This window comes from Cydia fagiglandana, chromosome 23, assembly GCF_963556715.1.
Source record: "Cydia fagiglandana chromosome 23, ilCydFagi1.1, whole genome shotgun sequence".
Taxonomy (NCBI): domain Eukaryota; kingdom Metazoa; phylum Arthropoda; class Insecta; order Lepidoptera; family Tortricidae; genus Cydia; species Cydia fagiglandana.
The window spans coordinates 1,717,501-1,731,883 of record NC_085954.1 but is presented as its reverse complement, the minus strand read 5'-3'; the positions used below and the strand labels follow the sequence as shown (position 1 = coordinate 1,731,883).

Genomic DNA, 14,383 nt, shown 5'->3' with positions numbered 1-14,383 from the left:
TACCCCAACCTCCCCAGTGACCGAACGCAAGCTAAAGCCACCCGTACGTACTGTGCTCCCCTTACTTTGACTCTGCGCGAGTAACCTGTGCCTCAACTGACCAATTTTCTCCTCTTCCGTCGGCTCCTGAGGAACCTCCTCCGTCTGAGGACCTCGCATCAGGCCGAGGAGTACGCCGAATATGTACCTGCGGGTAAAAACGGATAAGAAAATTGTAGTTGTGTTTTGGTAAAAGGTAATATTGTGATGTAGTGCGTAAAGGTAACAATCAATGGTGAACAGTCTTTTTGACGCAGAAATTCAAAATTTTCGCGTCAAAAATTATTTTCCAACTTTTTTTATAATCAGAAAACTATATGACCAATACCAAAAAAGAAGCACCACTATTTTTGTTACACCCTATATGAACACAAGAATAGTATATATATATCTGACCAGATGATACTTGTACAGTCAGACCAAGATAATTCCGCAACGATTTTGATAGCACTTTTTTTTAATTATGAATGGGCTTATTACTCATGGCCACAGACTAGCCGAGGCGTTAGCACACTCAGTACAAGTGTTATTTATACTTTATACGTCATAAGTTTGACGTTTAAAATAACACTTGCATAGCGTGTGCTATCAAAATCATTGCAGACTTATCGTGGTTTAACTCTACATTGATCAGAGCTACATTTATTGTCATTGACAGCTACAGTTGCTTATATTAATTAAATGAAAATTAATCTAATAAACAAACATATATGTAAGAGTCAAAATCCTGTACCCCTAATGTGAATTTCATTCGATAGCGTGACGTGACGTACGCGTTTGCGTGTAAGGCCTGTGCACACCGGCTGCGTGTGCGTGACGTGCACGTGCGCGTGCGGCGTTGTAGTATACAGACCCTTATGAGAGACGGCACACCGCTTGCGTGACGTGTGCGTGTGCGGCTCCAACATTTTAGCGCACGCGCACGTCACGCACACGCAAGCCGGTGTGGCTCGGCCTTTAGTGTCATTTTGTATGGGATTTTGAGTTTCCAAAACGTCCCACTGTGCGTTATGTTCAAAATCCCATACAAAACTAGACATAACGCAAACGCGAACGCTCGTCACGCCATCGAATGAAATTTACTCTAGGGGTTCTGAGTATCAAAGTGCATAGGTTAACTTAAAAGTGATATTAACTTCCTAAGGCCCAAGGTTCTACCTACAGTACTTATTCAGTTCAATGAAATTTAAATCATATTCGATTGGAACAGAGTTGCTTTTGCTTTGTTTCGTTCAGTTTTTGAACAACGCAAAATCAACTCTATTTCCTACATTGCAGGTTCAAATTTCTGTGGCTAATTTTGCATTTTCTATTTGTATGGCTGGGCCTTAGGAGGTTAAAGTAGAGATAAACTTAAAATAAAAGTGATAGGTATTAAACTAAGGTATCGTGAATATCGTGATGAATTAAACATAAGAAAAAAAGCTACACTTAATGCATATTATTAAATTGATACCTTAGATACTATTGTTGAATTAATGTTTTCGACAAATATTTTTTCTAAATGTGTTCTTACAAAACAGAAAAAAAACCAAACAACAGCTATTTTGTTACAAAAAATCAACGTTCAAAGCCTAAATCATTGTATGTCATCTACTAAGTCAATAATTTACTAAAATAGCACCAAATATGTCCCCTTAGGGCCACACTAGCGTCTTTTCAGCGTCTGCGTCTAATCAGCGCTATGGCAAATGGCGTCGCTGCGCAATTGCACCAACGCTGCGTCGAGCAGCAGCCTTAGAGTTGACTAGACGCCGGCGCTCAGGGGACGCTAGTGTGGGTCGCCCTTACTTTAAGACGAAACAGGAGCTGAGTTTTAAATATTTTAGGTAAATATACCCGTCTCGCTAACGGAAGCGGCACCTAAAAGTAGTGCGATAAGGACAAGGCGAAAATCCTGCGTAAAAATCCTAAAAATCGAGGTTTCGTACTCCTCTGTTTCCTCCTCCAAAACTTAACCAATCGTAACCAAATTTGGAAATCTAAATGATTATGAAATTATCTGTGTCGGACCGTTTTGCTTTTTTGGCTAATTGATATCAGTTTTGAATGCCACGCCTCTCATTGCGGCATAGTCAATTAGGCCATTTTGGCCATTTTTGAAGGGCTCTAGCGCCTTAAAAAACAAAATATCAAAAAAAGCAAAACAGTCCGACACAGATATTGACAATATTAATCTGTGTTGAAAAAATCATTGCTCTAGCTTCAAAAACCACGGAGGAAAACGAGGAGCACGTTTGTATGGAGGAATGACCACTCCTGTTGGCTCTTAAACATGCTTCTAACTCCACCAAACTAAACTGAACTGAATAAAAAATATTAACTAGTACTTGATCTTCAAAAGAAAGTTAACCTCGTGCCGCCCAATGTACATTAGGATGTACACTCAGTTTCGATGGAATGTCAACCTTAATTAAAAAGAAAGTAGGTAGCATTTCATTTGTCTCGTAAAATTTACGAACAAATGAAAATGAACCCAATTGAAAATACAACAAGATTCTAATTTCCTTGGCTATAATTTTGTATTGTGGGCGGCACGAGGTTAAAGAACAAAGCATTAAGGTGCTTTAAGTAAGAGTTTAAAAACTATAGTTCGTTTTTTTAGCATTTGAAAGAAGGTAAGCAATCTTGACATGTCTTTTAATTGAAAAACGCTTTTTAAACATCAGTAACTATTACTTATGAAAGCAGAATAATACATATAAATGATCGTATTAAATCCATAATTGTAACATTTTTGCTGTGACTTATTTTTAAAACGTGTTTTTCAATTAAAAGACACGTCATGATTGTTTACCTTTTTTTTAATGCTAAAAAAAACGGAGTATAACTATAATATGGACATCACAAATATGTACATGTACATCTAAACACGTAACAATGCATTTACCAATGACTGTGCATCAAAACGGAGCGTGAAAATATGAAAGTCGATAAATATATATCAAAAATACGGGTCTCTATTGTTTCTCAAATAGTCATAAGTCATAATGTATTGTTTGTCCGAATTTTCGTTAGTCATAATTGGTTTTTCTCCGAAACGCATAACTTTTCAGGATTGCCATAAAACAAACCTAACCTATCTATAGAATAACCTTACGAAAATCCTGAAAAGTTAACGGTTTCAGTTTTATGACTAACGATAATACGACAAACAATACATTATGACTTAAAACTTGATGGGACACAAAGGGACCCCGAAAACACATATCAATCCTTGTTTGGTTTGGTGGGAAAACTTTCTTCATGGGGGGCCAGAAACTTTAGAAAATTTAAGTGGAGGGCCAGAATTGTAGCCAATATTTATTTTGATATGTGTATAAATTGATAATCGTGGGCCAATGCCATATACTAATTATTTCATAGGACCGGCGGCGGGCCGGATAAAATCCATTCGCGGGCCGGAGATGGCCCGCGGGCCGTACTTTGCCCACCACTGATATAGGGTAATTCCACCCTAACACCCTAAACTAAAAATTAATTCTATTCACCTCTAAAACAGCTAGAAACCCGTTTTAGTATAAGGTTTCAATAACTGGCGAGCCTTCAATAACTAGCTACCTTATACTAAAATGAATTCTGTTTATAGGTGAATAAAATTCATTTTTAGTTTAAGGTTAGTTACTGGCGAATTACCCTAGGTTAGGTACTAAAATGATAATATACTTAGAAATATCAATCTATGTGTCGTTGTAGATAGGATGAATTTGACAATAAGAAATTAAGAATAGAGGCGTATTGTAAATTTTGTATTCACAGTTGATATTTAACAAATTTAACACATATCAGTGAAAGAATAATGATCAAAGTCAAATGGCGTTCTAACAGTTTTAATCTTCTGTCGAAAGATGGCAGCAAATGTACTGTAGCTACATAATTTACCATGACGGTAACTCTCTATTCTAAATTCTCTTCGATATAAAGTATAACCCCCTTATTCATAAACGTCTACTAAAGTTGACAAGCCGATAATAATCGTTTGTCCCTTTCCGATGTATTGGTATGATGGAAAGGGACAAGCTATTATTATCGGCTTGTCAACTTTCATCATCATCCCACTGCTGGGCACAGGCCTCCTCTCGAGCGCGAGAGGGCTTGGGCTATAGTCCCCACGCTAGCCCAATGCGGATTGGGGACTTCACATACACCTTTGAATTTCTTCGCAGATGTATGCAGGTTTCCTCACGATGTTTTCCTTCACCGAAAAGCGACTGGTAAATATCAAATGATATTTCGTACATAACTCAACAACTCTTCTTGTCAACTCAGTCTGGTGCGCTCGCTCGCCTACGTCGCACGTGTCCACCTATTAGCCTACGCAACTTGTCTTAGTAGCCAGTGTTTCTCAAAGTTTCATTTTGTATCCAAATATTTCTATCATGGAGTGTGCTTTGTGTGGTGACGATGTTACTGACGCTATTCGCTGTGGATCTTGCGAAAACAATATAGGATATTGCTGTGCTAACCAAACGGAGCAAGAATACAGAAAACTCAGCGCTAGTCGAAAAGCGGCGTGGAAGTGCCTAAAATGCAAAAAGACTACACCTACAACTTCAAAGGCAACTGACCTTGATTCGATTATGGCGAAGCTGAAACAAATGGAGGCTCACCTCGCGTGTCTCCCAGGTCTAGTGCATGACGTAAAAGACATAAAATTGGAGCTGACTGAGGTCAAAAATTCATGCGAGTCAAATAGTGCTAATTTGACTGAATGCAATTCGCGATTAGACGAAGTTGAGAAGAAAATACCTGATCTCGAAGCAAATAATGTCAAAATTAACTCACTTACCCAACAGATAGATCAGCTTAAGGGGGAAATCACAAATCGTGACCAATGGTACCGTCTAAACAATTTAGAAGTTAAAGGTGTCCCAATCAAGAATAATGAGAACCTTTTCACTATCATCGAGCGCATTGGCGAGACAGTTGGGTACCCGATACAAACCACCAATATTAATTACATATCCCGGATTCCCGTTCACAATTCTAAAGAAAAATCTATCATAGTTAGTTTCGTTAATCGTTATGTCAAAGAGAACTTCATTGCATCAGCGAGACAAAGGAAGACTATATCAGCGGAAGAACTCGGATTCAAGGATTGTCATAATAAGATCTTTGTGAATGATCATCTAACACCTGATTACAAAATGCTGCTAACGAAAACGAAAACCCAATTGAAATCTAAAAACTATAAATATGTGTGGGTGAAATTTGCGAAGATTCACGTACGCAAGGATGACAACTCGAAAGTTCATGTCATTAATAATGAAAGTGATTTAAACAAATTACTTTAATTTGTATCTTAGCTTACTTTTTGTCTCTATTCCAGTCCGCTACAGTTATGTCAATTTGTGCTATCAACTATTTTGGCCATGTATGCCAACGTTTGAGCATCACTGATTGGCCCGGCCCGGCCGGACCAGCTGCTTATTGTTATCGGGTGCACGGCTTATCGCTATTCGCATTCCAGAATCGTCGCTCAGGGCATGCTCACTTAATTATATTTGTCTTTGTCCAGCATAGACCTTTTAAGTTATGCTTAATCACTCGCTCTTTCGCACTTACTATAAATCATTTATGTCTTCTTACGATTTCTACTTTGTGTTGCATTTATTTACAGTCCCAAATGAAGCTCTTTTACCGTATGCGCTTATTTTATTTTAGTCACTGTTTACCAGGCTCGATTAATTTGTTGATATTATGTTATTATGCATATTGTAAATGCAAATGGCTTTAAATAATAACGGGGGAGGTAATTATCCTACAATTTATTACCAAAATGTGAGGGGACTCCGTTCCAAAACTTCTTTATTTTATCGTAACTTAAGCATTGCATCTTATGACATAATTTTATTAACAGAGACGTGGCTACTAGATGGAGTATTGGACACGGAGTTATTCGATGATCGATATGTCGTTTGGCGGCGAGACCGTGATCCCCTTTTAACTGGTCAAAATCGAGGAGGAGGCGTTATTATAGCTACTCGAAGGGAGTTGGCAGTCATTCCTCAACCTACCTACCATTCATCAGCGGAGGATCTATGGGTGACATTGACTATTAAGGGCCACCATAACACATCAATTAAACTGCACCTATGTGTTTTATATTTGTGTAAACAAAGTAATGGTAATACTTTCTCACAGCAATTATCGAATTTCCTTAATAGCCTAGGTGAAGCTGTATTACGTGGGTGTGATGACAAATACTTAATAATGGGCGATTTTAATATGAGCAATATTATATGGACTCGTCAGCATTCTACTTTGATGCCCTCGAACTATAAAACTAACGATGAGTGCAGTTTCATTGATGAGTTATACACGCTAAACCTAAGTCAATACAACGATGTCCGTAACCATTATGGTAAGTTATTAGACCTTGTTTTATCAAATGATGTAGTACATGTTAGTGAGTGTTTGGACCCTTTAGTACCGATAGATCCGTATCATAAAGCTATATTAGTTTCGATTCAATTTGCAAAAATAAGTAGTTTAAAGCCCGCTTCTCGCATAAAATATTTTTATAATAAAGGTGACTATATTTCCATTAACAATGAGTTGACCTTGATTAATTGGGAGGATGAATTCTCGCGACGCTCATTAGAAGAGTCGGTTAGCTTTTTTTATTCCACATTTAAAAAACTGCGTTTAAAATATATTCCTAGCAAAATATGTCATACTGATAGTTTTCCTAAGTGGTATTCGCCTGCGCTTAAAAAAGCTATCAAAGAGAAATCTAAATATCTAAGAAAATTTCGTATATATGGTAATATATCTGATCTAAACTCTTTTAATATTCAAAGGGACAGAGTCAAAAAACTTGAACAGTCATGTTTTGCAACATATGTTCGACGCCTTGAAAATAATATTGTTAAAGACCCGAAGCAGTTTTGGTCCTATATTAAATCGCGTTCTAAGACACATGGTGTACCGAGTTGTCTAAAGTATGATGAAAGATTGGTCAATACAGCCGCAGATATATGTGAGGCTTTCTCAAACTATTTCTACACAACATTTTCTGCGCCTAGTACTGACCAAGTGGTGCCGGTCGACTCTGTGGCTAGTTCTATCTTGCATATAACTAATATAGAAGTTAACTCTGATGCTGTTGTAAAGTTATTGTTAAAATTGGATCCGTCAAAATCAGCTGGACCCGATGATATGCCGGCCCTATTTTTGATTAATTGCGCGAATACTATTGTGATTCCTATATCTCTACTATTTAAGCGCTCATTTGTTGAATGTAACGTCCCTTCGATATGGAAATCGGCCTACATTACACCCGTTCATAAGAAAGGCCCAAAAACAGAAGTAACAAATTATAGGCCAATCTCAAAACTTTGTATACTTGCTAAAGTACTTGAAAAACTAGTTCATACTCAAGTTTATGCGGCAATTAAAAATTATTTTAGTCCTTTCCAGCATGGTTTCCTGCGATGTAAGTCTACCGTTTCAAATTTAATACTCCTTAATGATTATGTAACTAAAGTCATGTCTGAAGGTAGTCAAGTAGATGTAGTATATACAGACTATAGTAAAGCGTTCGATAGAATTGACCATAAATTGCTAATCACTAAGTTAAATAATATGGGTATTCACGGTGATCTGTTGCGCTGGTTCACGTCTTATATTAATAACAGGTCGCAAGCTGTCGTCATTAACAACTATATGTCTGGCTGGGTAACTGTTCCCAGTGGCGTTCCGCAAGGATCGTTGCTGGGGCCTTTGCTTTTTAATATATTTGTAAATGACATCAGTGATTGTTTCCATTTTTCTAAATTGCTTTGTTTTGCTGACGACATGAAAATTTTTACCAAAGTAAATTCATTAGATGATTCTGCTCTTTTACAAGATGACCTTACGCGTCTCGTTGCATATTGTCAGACCAATAAATTAGACCTCAATGTATCTAAATGTTTTACATTAACCTTCACGAGACAACAAAATGCAATTCCAACTACATATAAGCTTAATAATCATGTGCTCAAAACTGTGTCATATATGAAGGACCTGGGAGTCACCCATGATTCAAAGCTATTATTTGACGCACATATAGATAATATAGTAACTAGTGCTACTAAGGTATTGGGATTTATAATGCGTAGCTCCTTACATTTTACCCAAATTAAAACCATTAAAGTTCTTTATTGTACATATGTAAGAAGCAAACTTGAATATGCGTCTCAAATTTGGAACCCATGTTATAATATTTATGTTAACAGAATTGAACGTATACAGAAAAAGTTTGTAAAATATCTCTGTTTTAAATTGAAAACTCCTTATAATTCGTCAAATTATGACAGTATCTGTAAAAAACATCATCTTGTTCCATTACATAAACGTCGACAGATTGCAGATATTACTTATATACTTAAAATTTTAAATGGTAACATTGATTGTCCTGAATTGCTCGCTAAGCTCTCCTTCAATATTCCATCTAGGTCTAAAAGATACTTCCCTCCCCTCTCAATACCATTTTCATCGCGAAATTATAGAAAGAATAGCTTTCTATTACGAGCTGGTAAAAGTCTAAATGAACTATCGAAAGAGCGTGATATTGACGTTTTTAATAGCAACATCACAACTATAAGACGTATTCTGACAGACAAATTATTTAAGTGAGCGAGTCGTATGCGATAGCATATTACTGTATCGATAGATGTATATTATTAATAAGTTTTGTTTTCCTAGTTCAGTATGTACCATAAAGAGTATTGCTTTGTATTGTAGAATAATATAATAAGTATACGTATTTTAGAATATTAGTGGTAACACGTTGTAAAATTTAGTGCTAACCACCATTTGTTTGTTAACCTGTTGCTATTGGCGGGAACCTATAATTGGCTTTCTGTTATCTATATACATATCTATTGTACAATTGATAGCTGTTGGTTCTCCGAATAATAAATAAATAAATAAATAAATAAATAAATAAATAAACTTTAGTAGACGTTTATAAGGGGGGTTAGTATATATACTATAAAGTATAATTATTACCTGATAACCACCAAGCAAGCATAGCCCATGTAATAGAACAGGTAATAGAACATCTTGAAGAAACCAACAGCCAGTTCTGCCGGCGGCATCTGCTGCATATCTGCGATTTTAGACTTTATGTTCGCCGGAGATAGGGAAGAGAATGCGGTGGCAAAACCGTCCTTTATGGATTGGAGACCGCGGCGGAATGGGTCTTTGCCTTTGCTGAAAAAAAAAATCATTTTAATTGCTAAAAATATATAATTTGCTAGTTTCTAAAGAGAAACTGGAAATACACAGCTTTCCTACTCTTTTGCCTTTCATTTTGTTTCTTTGATAGAGTAATCCTGATAGCAACCGGTCCACAAATGATGTGCACTAATTTCTCCAAAATACCGCCTTTTTTCTAGTCTACCCAACTTTTCGTCCCACTATTTTGTACCTCCGACACGGACATCCTGACCCCTCCCAGTCCCCGCTAAACACTAATATTAAAACCAAATTAATATGGATTAAATTATTATGGATTATGGATTTGGTTGGTTTTAATTAATATGGATTTCCGCAAAGTAACGCCTGATTCTATTCACTAAACATTAATATTGCGAAAATTTGTGTTACTTCTTTTAAATAGTACTCACTTCTCATCATCATCATCTCCCAGATACATATACGCAGCCTCCCTATTCTTCTGCCCCCCTCCCTGCTCCTCCGAGGCCGCCATTAGACCAGACGCATGCGTCATTTCAAATATGGCGTCCTCGCAGAAGTTGACGAAAGCTTCGAGTTTTTCTTTGTCGCCACCCTCTGTTACTATGCTGTAGAAGAAAGCGCGTTTGGATTCCTGAAATAAAGACAGATTGTTAATATAATAATTGCACTTACGGACATAAAGCATTTTATACTACTAGGTTTTCCATAAACCCAGGTCAATGGCATAAAACCAGGGCTTATAGAGTGACCCAGGGGAACGTAACCTGTAAAAAAAATGATTCATCCATGTAAGTAACAAGCTTAGAAATAAATTAAAAGTGGAAATATTCAGTCTAGCGAACCCGAACTAGCGACACTGGAGCTACCGAGACTACACCCGAGGCCAGCGTATATTTCCACAATATGCGCCTGAGGCGCCTCTAGAGACATCTACCGTAAAATTGTACTTCTTGCATTGTTTGCAATCGTCTGCTTAATACTTCAACTCTTTTGTGGTGCGCGTGCCGCGACCGCTGCAGGGGACCATCGAGTGCGCCCTCTTCTGGAAGAAAGGTGTCGTGTTTCGGAGGTTCCGGGGCAAACTGCCGAATCCGACACAAGAGCAGCCGATTCAACGGAGCCACGCCGTTTTGTCGCATAAATAGTTTAGTTTTAAATTTGGCCTTGCTGCTTAATTAATTTTCTTTAATAAATTAATACAAGATTAATTTACACCTTAGGGGTCATCCATTAATTACGTCACACGAATTTCTAGGTTTTTTTACCCCTCCCCCCCTCCTTGTCACACTTGGTCACATTTGGCAAACCCCTCCCCCCTGGTGTGACGTCACAATTCTTCAACGAAATCGGCATATATTTATTTAATATTTTATCAAAATATTTTTGACAAAAGAAATATTAGTAATTTTATAACCCAAAACTGATTAAGAAATAAAATTAAACGAATAAAAACGGTTATCGTTTCAAAACCTTGTTATTTAAATGATAATTAGCGTATAAAATAATTTAAATACATTTTCGGTTACTGATGAAAGTGATGAAGTTAAAGTGACGTCACAAAGTTTATGACTCCCCCCTCCCCCTTGTCACAACATGTCACATTTTTTTGACCCCCTTCCTCCCTCTAAACGTGTGATGTAATTAATGGATGACCCCTTAATAGTTAATTTACCTTAATTTGCGGCTTCTCCCATTGCTCGATGTTCTCCTCCTTAATCTCGAAGTAAACTCGCTCGATACGTTTGGATCCACCCATTATCTCGATGCGGCCTAGGAATGGCTCGAAGTAGTTCAGCACAGAGCCGGCAGTTTCCAGGAACCGGGCCAGTCTGAGGAACGAAATAATACTGTATTAGACTACAATCTAAGATTATTCAACACGTAATCGTGTTGGTGTCTTGATTAGTCCAGAGATGGCGCTGTTTTAAACGAAGATTCTTCATCACGCTGTAAAGATTTATTTTGAAACTGTGACACAGAATAAATAATAGTACTAGAGAAGACTCTAACAAAACGCGTCTGTTACGATCAGGACAGATATGGCCGCTAGGTGGCGACAGCACCACGCGCGGCTTATAGCAAACCCCAAAATTGGCGTCGAACGGATGTACTTTTAGCTACCTGTAGCAAAGCGACGAAATCGCGGAGTGAGACACGCCAGCCTCTAGCCCATACGTCAAAATTTGCCAAGCAAAATGAAATTTTATTTTGTCAACACAAAATTCGAATTAGAATGGAACAGGAGACCTTTTTATAGGTCTCTGGGCGGTTAGAGGTTAGACAACAATCTAAGATTGTTCAACAAATAATCGCGATATGTTAGTGTCTCGATTAGTCCAGAGATGGCGCTGTTTTAACCAAAGGAGATTCTTCATCACGCTGTTAAAATTTATTTTGAAACTGTGACTCTTGATATTCACTTACCTATTCACACTGTATCGAATTACCTATTCGCACGTGTATCGTACAACGTTATACAGTACGTATGGCCCTTTACATCGACGTAGTTACGTAATGTTCTTATTATAGCACAGGGTGTCGTAATGGAGCACCAGATGTACTGTAAAGATTTAGTCATCATCATCACAGCCATAAACCGTCCACTGCTGAACATAGGCCTCCCCCTTGGACCTCCATTCGTATCGGTTGGAAGCGACCCGCATCCAGCGTCTTCCGGCGGCCTTAACAAGGTCGTCCGTCCATCTTGTGGGTGGACGTCCTACGCTGCGCTTGCTAGTCCGTGGTCACCACTCGAGCACTTTTTGACCCCATCGGCCATTTTTCAAAGATTTAGTGCTTATCAAAGATTTAGTAATTATTATATATCTTTTGATATTGACTTACCTAGGTTCATTAGGCATGTGTTCCGACAGATTCGTGAGCAGAATAGCCAAGTTGAAGCCAATCTCCTTCGCCGGCTCGTGGAAGCGGTCGCAGAAGCCTATGTAGTCCATCTTGCCGTCGTGGTTCGTCTCGCAGCAAGCCAGAAGGAATTCTATTTCCTCGCTGTAAAGATGGAAATTGATTGAATCTATGTAAGAATGTCCTGTAATATCTATTTGAATAACATCCTAAGGCCCACGTTCCCACATATAGGATTTCTTCAGTTCGATGAAATTGAAACCATATTCAATTGGAACAAAGTTGCATTTCTTTTGTTTCGCAAAATTTTCAAAGAAATAAAAATCAGCTCTATTCCCTGTAAGTACTAATAGATTCAAACTTCAGTGGCAAATTATAGGTTTTTCAATTGTATGGCTGGGCGCCTTAGGGGGGTAAATGTACAGTACCTACAGGTTTTTAAAGAGTCAATAATGTACATTTCCTGGAGATGCAAGCGTCCATAACCTTTTGTAACCACTTATCACCATATGGGCCGCTAACTTGTTTGCCACCAAATGTAGCATTGAACCGAACTTGTTTGTCACCATGGTAATAAATAAAGTAAGCTCAAGAAGGATATATAATATATAAATACTTAAATACATAGAAGACAACCATGACTCAGGAGCAAATATCTGTGTCATCACACAAATAAATGCCCATACTGGGATTCGAACCCAGGACCATCGGCTTCACAGGCAGGGTCACTACCCACTAGGCCAGACCGGTCGTTTATACTGTACTGTATGACTACCTAATGTAAGTTAGCATGTAAAAAATATTCAAACACAATACTGTATTGTTAATGAAATAAAGAATTAAATGGATCTTAATAATGTAGGATAATTATTAATTTTATTATTCCTTACGGGGTATAACTCTTCTGCTGTTCCATCTTCTCCTTAAAGTCCTTAGGCAGCACCCAGCCATCGTTATTGGCGTCAATCTCCAGGAAACTCGCGCTGGAAGTCAAGTCCTTCAGTTTGAGGAACATATCGAAATATTTCAGGATCAGTTCCACGTTGCCGGCGCTCTCGACGAGGGTGTCTACCATCTGCTTTCCGATCGTACCTGGGAAAAGAAAAATGTGATTCATCAATACGCTTTATGAAAGAACTAGCTTTTGCCCGCGACTTTCTCTGCGTGGAATTGGTGACAGCAGCTAAACTAGGCAAAGCGCCTGGATAATGCTAATAGCAATCATGCAATTCGCGCATTTCTTACTTCAATTATTAGGCAATTCATTATCTCTTTCAGTTCCACCCCACCTTTGCACTTTCTTCAGGGATAATTTCCGACATAAAAAACTATGCTATGTCCTTCCCCGGGACTCAAACTATTTCTATACCAAATTTCAACTAAATCTTTTCAGCGGCTTAAGCGTGAAGAGGTAACAGACAGACACACTTTCGCCTTCATAATATTATATATATATATATATAGTAAATATATAGTATGGATTAGGGAATAATAAGAGGAAATTATTTAAAGGATAATGGAGGAATTTATGTGATGATGGCCTAGCGGTAAGAGCGTACATTTTCGAGTCAAAGTGTCTTTGTGTGACGTCCGTATCTTTGAACGAACCAATCACGGCACGGGACTCGCTCACCTCGTCCCCCGCACCCTGTATTTTTGGGCAGCATCGGTTTCATGAAATAATTGCTCTAAACTCCGTCTATAGGATTCCTAGTCTATGCTAGATACTTACCGTTGACGACATTTCCCTCAAGCATAGACAGCATCATAGTGATCATGTCTTTCTGAAGATTAAGGAGTTCCTTCAGCAGATCCACCTGGGACGAGTGCTTTGACAGTTTGTCTTGCATGTGGGAGAACAGGAACAGGAAACCACCTACGGCGTCCCACAATCTGAGAAACAAAAGCAGATATTTGAGGTGTTTGTTGTAGAAACCTTTGGTAAAACTCGGCTCCGCTCGGCTCAGCATTGCTCCGAGCAATTATTGGTTGACACAACTTGATCATTATTTTTCACTGGTATGTGTTAACGTATTAAATATTAATATTCACGCCATCTACTCGACTATAGGCCAAAGGTATAGTGCAATCTTTTCAAGCGATGGCGTCATATACCTTCAGCCTACTATCGAGTAGATGGCGTTAATATTAATATTTAACAAGTTAACACATATCAGTGAAAGAATAATGGTCAAAGTCAAATGGCGTTCTAACAGTTTTAATCGTCTGTCGAAAGATGGCAGTAAATGTACTGTAGCGACATAATTTACCATGACAGTAACTCTCTATTTCA

The 14,383-nt window shown here is 38.1% G+C and overlaps 1 protein-coding gene across 1 annotated transcript in view; it reads right to left on the bottom strand.

Annotated features, from left to right (window-relative positions):
- The window catches only part of LOC134675917 (ryanodine receptor), a 196,179-nt gene that overhangs the window by 24,755 nt on the left and 157,041 nt on the right, over nt 1-14,383 (bottom strand). The window contains exons 95-101 of the mRNA XM_063534261.1: nt 13,823-13,983; nt 12,981-13,182; nt 12,073-12,234; nt 10,901-11,057; nt 9,657-9,859; nt 9,037-9,240; nt 66-187 (exon numbers count right to left, since the gene is read on the bottom strand). Coding sequence (XP_063390331.1) covers nt 66-187; nt 9,037-9,240; nt 9,657-9,859; nt 10,901-11,057; nt 12,073-12,234; nt 12,981-13,182; nt 13,823-13,983 — 1,211 coding nt within the window. The remainder of the gene's footprint in view (nt 1-65; nt 188-9,036; nt 9,241-9,656; nt 9,860-10,900; nt 11,058-12,072; nt 12,235-12,980; nt 13,183-13,822; nt 13,984-14,383) is intronic.